General features: G+C 32.5%; 1 protein-coding gene across 1 annotated transcript; it reads left to right on the top strand.

Moving 5' to 3' along the window:
• Window positions 1-1236: 1236 nt before the first annotated feature.
• Window positions 1237-1950, top strand: LOC111914027 (dehydrin DHN1). The gene has a single exon (XM_023909772.3). The coding sequence runs from the start codon at window positions 1310-1312 to the stop codon at window positions 1757-1759; it is 450 nt and encodes a 149-aa protein (XP_023765540.1). The 5' UTR covers window positions 1237-1309; the 3' UTR covers window positions 1760-1950.
• Window positions 1951-5252: the final 3302 nt, after the last annotated feature.

The following is a 5252-nucleotide window of genomic DNA, read 5'->3' as shown; positions in this document are numbered from 1 at the left end:
TTAAAGAGAGAAGAGAGGGGATGGAGAAATTTCGACTATCCTTATGAATAAAGAGATGGCCAAAAATCATAGGTCGAGGGGTTTTTATATATTAAATTTAGGAAACCCTAGATAACAATAATTTGAATAAAATAATATTAATTCAAATTGGTAATTATCTAAACTCTTATTTATCTATAGAGAATATTGCAGAATTCCCATAATATCCCTAATTTCGCCCACCCATCCAAGGAAGGTTCTGGACCCTAATTTGTTCAACTATGGAACAATTACACTCCAGCCCTCGCACTTTTAATTAATCCGATTATTCCTAAACTTAATTTCAATTAATTTATGATTTGTTATTAATTAAATAATACTATTTCTAGTTAATATGTTATTTCCATAACATATTTATAACTTCATTTGCTGTTATTTATTAATCATACAATAAATTAATAAATTTGTTTTCTCTCTAAAAAGTTATCATATTGAATTACTATGTCTGAGTGCAGTGTGCAGCCTAAAAGGAGTTTGCTAATAATTCAATTATATATTAATTTAGTTGTTGGTTTAAACATGTAATCCAACGAATACAAGAAAAGTTTGCATACCCCATTAATTTTTGTAAAAATATTCTAGGAAATAAGAAGGAATCATTAAGAAGAAAGCCAGGGGTATTTTTTTCCTAAATTAATGTGACCTTTTTTCCCAATGATGTAGTTTTATTTTCTATTAATGTTAGTTTTATTAAACAAAAAAATTAAGAATGGTGGAATGATCGAGTACGGGAATTAATTAATAACTATAACCAGTATTATAAATGAGCTTACAATCACATTTTAAAATATTTATTTGTGAATTCGACTCAATCTAGTTTATCAATTTTCATTAAAGGTTATTCGGATGTGAATTTTCATAAATTTGGATTCAATCTGTGAAAACAACAAAGACTTACCGACATGAAATATGTGTTTTTTTGGAAACAACGAATATAGTATATAATTTTAAAAAAATAATAATAAAAAAAAAATAAAAAATAAAAAAACTGACCAATTAGCAGGAATCTAAGAAGAGGTGATTATATGTCGACGAACCAAATCTTGTCGACACAGCCTGACTACACAAATTGACTTTTATGACTTATCTATAATAGTATGTAGGTTTATTAATGCTATGCATCTTCATTTCGCCACGTAAACTATCTTTTCATCATCTCACTTTCCTCTATATAAAGCCACCCGAATCTCATTAAAAAAAACACAAACGAACTAAGTGTTCAATTCTACGTTTTCAAGCTTCTTCTATAACTTATCGAGTGAAAAGAAAAATGGCAGAATACGGAGATCAGACATACGGAAGAGAAGGTCGGCAAACAGATGAGTATGGCAACCCTGTTCAGAAAACTAATGAGTACGGAAACCCACTTCACTCTACCACCGATGAAACCATGGGTGATTATGGTGTCACTAGTCACCAGGGTCTAGGTCACGCCACCGGAGAAACTGAATCTTATCAAAACCAACCTAGCGCCACCCCTTTGTCCAGCAGCAACATTGGCATAGGAACTGGGGCAGGCTACGATCAACATAGAGAAGAAGGCCACGAGAAGAAAGGGGTGACGGAGAAGATCAAAGAAAAACTTCCTGGTGGTCATAACACGGACGAGCATTCCACAACAACAGCAGGCGGTGTTGGTGGTGGTGGTTATGGGGAAGGGGAAACCCACGAGAAGAAAGGGGTGATGGAGAAGATCAAGGATAAGCTTTCTGGGCATTAGATCCTATGATATCTTTGTGACGATGCATGTGTATATAGAATAATGAGATGCCTGAATAATAATCTGGTGTATTGGTGTCGTTTGCCTTGTATGTTCTTGATGGGTAAGAAGCATAGAGGTGGGATTGAGCGTTGTATTGTGTGTTATCTCGTATGTAATTTGGTTTAGTTTTATTGCGTTTTTCCATGATACTTTGGTGTTCTAGAGCTTGTAAATAATTACTTAATTTCCTGTCTTGTGTAATTGTGTTTAGTCCATGTTGCTGTTATATCGTTTTAATGGACGATGTTATCGTGCAAGTAAACATGGGCATCATAAAATTTGGAATAATCAATCAATTATCACTAATTCTAACACTACAACCCATGAGTAGTGTGCAATAGCCAAGTCGGTTGTATTATCACCACAAAATGCCAAAGTATGTGAGAGAATCTTCCCTTCTCATAGATTACATTTTGCAAACCTCCATGAATTGTGCAAAATAACTAACTCGCTACAAAAAAACGGAAGGTGTGGAGGGACACGATAGGTTGTGATTGGGAAATTTGTTGTCTGTATAGGTCGATCGTTGGAATTGCTTTTGGAGATGCCTTTCATATAGACAAGATCCTTGTTAGGTATATATTTTTTAGCAGATGTACGTTTTGTGGTTGTTATATAGGTCATATCTTTTTCAGGAGTCGTACGTTTTGTGGCCTTTATATAGGTCATGTCAAGTTTAAGTATGTCCAGTGAATAAGTTTTTATAAATACTTATTTCATTTTTTAAGCCAACCACTACACTGTGTAGAAACGATAGCGAAACCGTGTCGCACAAAAGGCCAACATCCCTTATAGCAAACAACAAATAGTCTTGCGGACTAGATTTTTCATTACCAAATTCATAAAAACAAAAAATCCTAAAAAAAACCTTTTACCCCAATATAATGTAAATTCATATAAACTTTTTTGTATCCTTTAAGAAAGTTTTAGGTCCAGCTTGATAGTTACTTACTGAAAATAGTCTGTCAACATAAGAAATCCTAACTGAGAATAGTCTGTCTAGATAACAAATTCTGACTAAGTAAGAAATCATGCATTTTAATTATATATCTAACTGAATTTGCTAACTGATAAAAAATAACTATTTTTCCCCTTTTTTGATGGATGAAGTTGCTGAAGAGTTGTAAAAACGTACATTTTAAGCACAAATTTGATTCAACATTTAGAACAAAGCATACATATAATATTTTTATACCCAAAATACCCCTATTCATGAAATATACCATAAATAACAAAACAAATCAACAATACACCAATTAGCAATCCCAGACCATTGATTGAACAATTTCCTTTGATATTGAATTGAATTCACATTTTTGAAGCCATCCATTCACTACAAGAAAACTAGGGCAACAGCTACGGCACAATCCGTAGCTATTTAGTAGGTATAAGGCGATATCTACGGATTGGCTACGGAAAATATCATGTAGCATAAATTCCCGTGGGAAATTTATACCTACGGAATTACTACGGACTAGCTACAGAATAGCTACAACTTTTTCCATGGGTATAATACCTACGGAATAGCTACGGAAAACAATAGCTACAGAATACCTACGGGTTACTTACGAGAGTCATGTTTGACTATTTTCCTACAGAATAGCTACGGAAATACATAGCTACGGATTACCGACAGAGCCAACTTTGACTACCATTGACTTTATTACCTACAGATTTCCTACGGCTCACATTACCTACGGATTTTCCGTAGGTAATCCGTAGGTAATTACTTTTAATTTAAAAAAAAAAAAAAAAAAAAAACAGCAAAAAGTTATTTAAAAAAAAATCAGTTTTTTATGTCCAAATTATTGAAAAAACCCCCCATTACATTAAACTTATAACAATCACAAAATAAATAACATTATAATAAAACAAATAAACCTAAAAAAATATCAAATACAAATACATGTTACTAAGGAACATTGTCTAATAATACATTAAATGTGTCTAATAATACCTATTAAAAGTGTCAACTACAAAAGTTTAACTAAGTGTTTACAAACATAAAATTAAGAATTATTTGGTGGATTACTTGGAAGATTATCGGGTAAGTTGAATCGATAAAGACTCACAAGTGTTCTTCAATTTGAGTTTTGAATCAAAGGCCAACAATTATTCCTGTTTCAATACACCATAATCAATTATCACAAAAAAAAAAAATACAAATATAGCAATATACTTTTATTTATTTATTTATTATAGCAGTAATTGAGAACATTTTTTACAGTACAACACAATAAATAAGACAAAATAAAAATAGGATATTATAATAAGCCTGTATATATCTTTCATTTAAGTAGCTTAAAAATAAAACACATTTCCTTCCAAGACTACCAAACATTCCTGATGCCTTTTGAACTTGTATTTTCTTGAAAATCAAAAGCACTTGTAAAGAGGAATTTCGAGCCATATTACGCCCATGCACACAGAAAAAAAAAACTCTTAAACTTTTAGTTTCTTTCCAAGCACTTTTAAATCCTAAAGATATAGACAAAAGATTCTTTGAAGCAAACGTTTACATTTTTTATTGCATTAAACAACTTGCAAATGGTGAAAGCCAACATGAATAAGAAAATTTAAACTCTTAAGCCTTTGGAAATTAACAAATGTTGTTTATATCCTCCTAATAAATTTTAAATCCTAGACAAAAGTTGTTTCTATACATTCTCTAAATCCTAAAACTGACATTACATCAACAAACAATAATTATTCCCACAATAGGAACCAAAACATACATGGCATGTTACCATCATATCTATCACCAACAACTGACATTACATGAACAAATTGAGAAGGTTCCATTGCTCCATATTTCTTTAACAAAATCCTCCATTACAAATGAAACCATTCTGCAGGCATATAATGTCAAGATAACAACATATGAAAATAATATAATACCTTAATCTCTCTATTATAAAAATGAAATAGAGTGTTATTGTGATACTAACTTGTTGTAGATATCATTTAAAGGTCCAAAAATAGAGCCATGAGATAGTTCACTAGCACCTTCTTTCTTCTTTGATCTACAAACTTTGGACAGCTGCGAAATATAATATGGGTAAAATTTTGGCATTCAGAAATCCAATCTAATGACTTTACAATCACTGTAAGATCGAACTACTCCAATGTGTTGAAAATTGAAGAAAAAACGAGTCTTTGACATTCAAATGTAACGTCCCGTCTCTAGTATGTTGTTTTCATGTTTATTTATTTAGAAGTTTTTCAGAGGGACTCAGCGAGTCTATAGCCCGACTCGTCGAGTAGAGAAAGGATTTCGAGCACGTGTAAGTCGGCGATTCGACAAGTCCATATTCAGGACTCGGCGAGTCCGCCTGTCTGGAAGAAACCCTAAATCCTCGGGTTTGCTCACTATTTAAGCAATGATATGTGCCCCAAACTCGCCTCCTTCACCCTCAGAGAGCCTGTGAGCAACCCTAAACCATTCCTTGTT

This window comes from Lactuca sativa, chromosome 3 (genome assembly GCF_002870075.4).
Source record: "Lactuca sativa cultivar Salinas chromosome 3, Lsat_Salinas_v11, whole genome shotgun sequence".
Taxonomy (NCBI): Eukaryota; Viridiplantae; Streptophyta; class Magnoliopsida; order Asterales; family Asteraceae; genus Lactuca; species Lactuca sativa.
The sequence above is the reverse complement of the archived record's forward strand: the minus strand, read 5'-3'. Positions and strand labels throughout refer to the sequence as shown.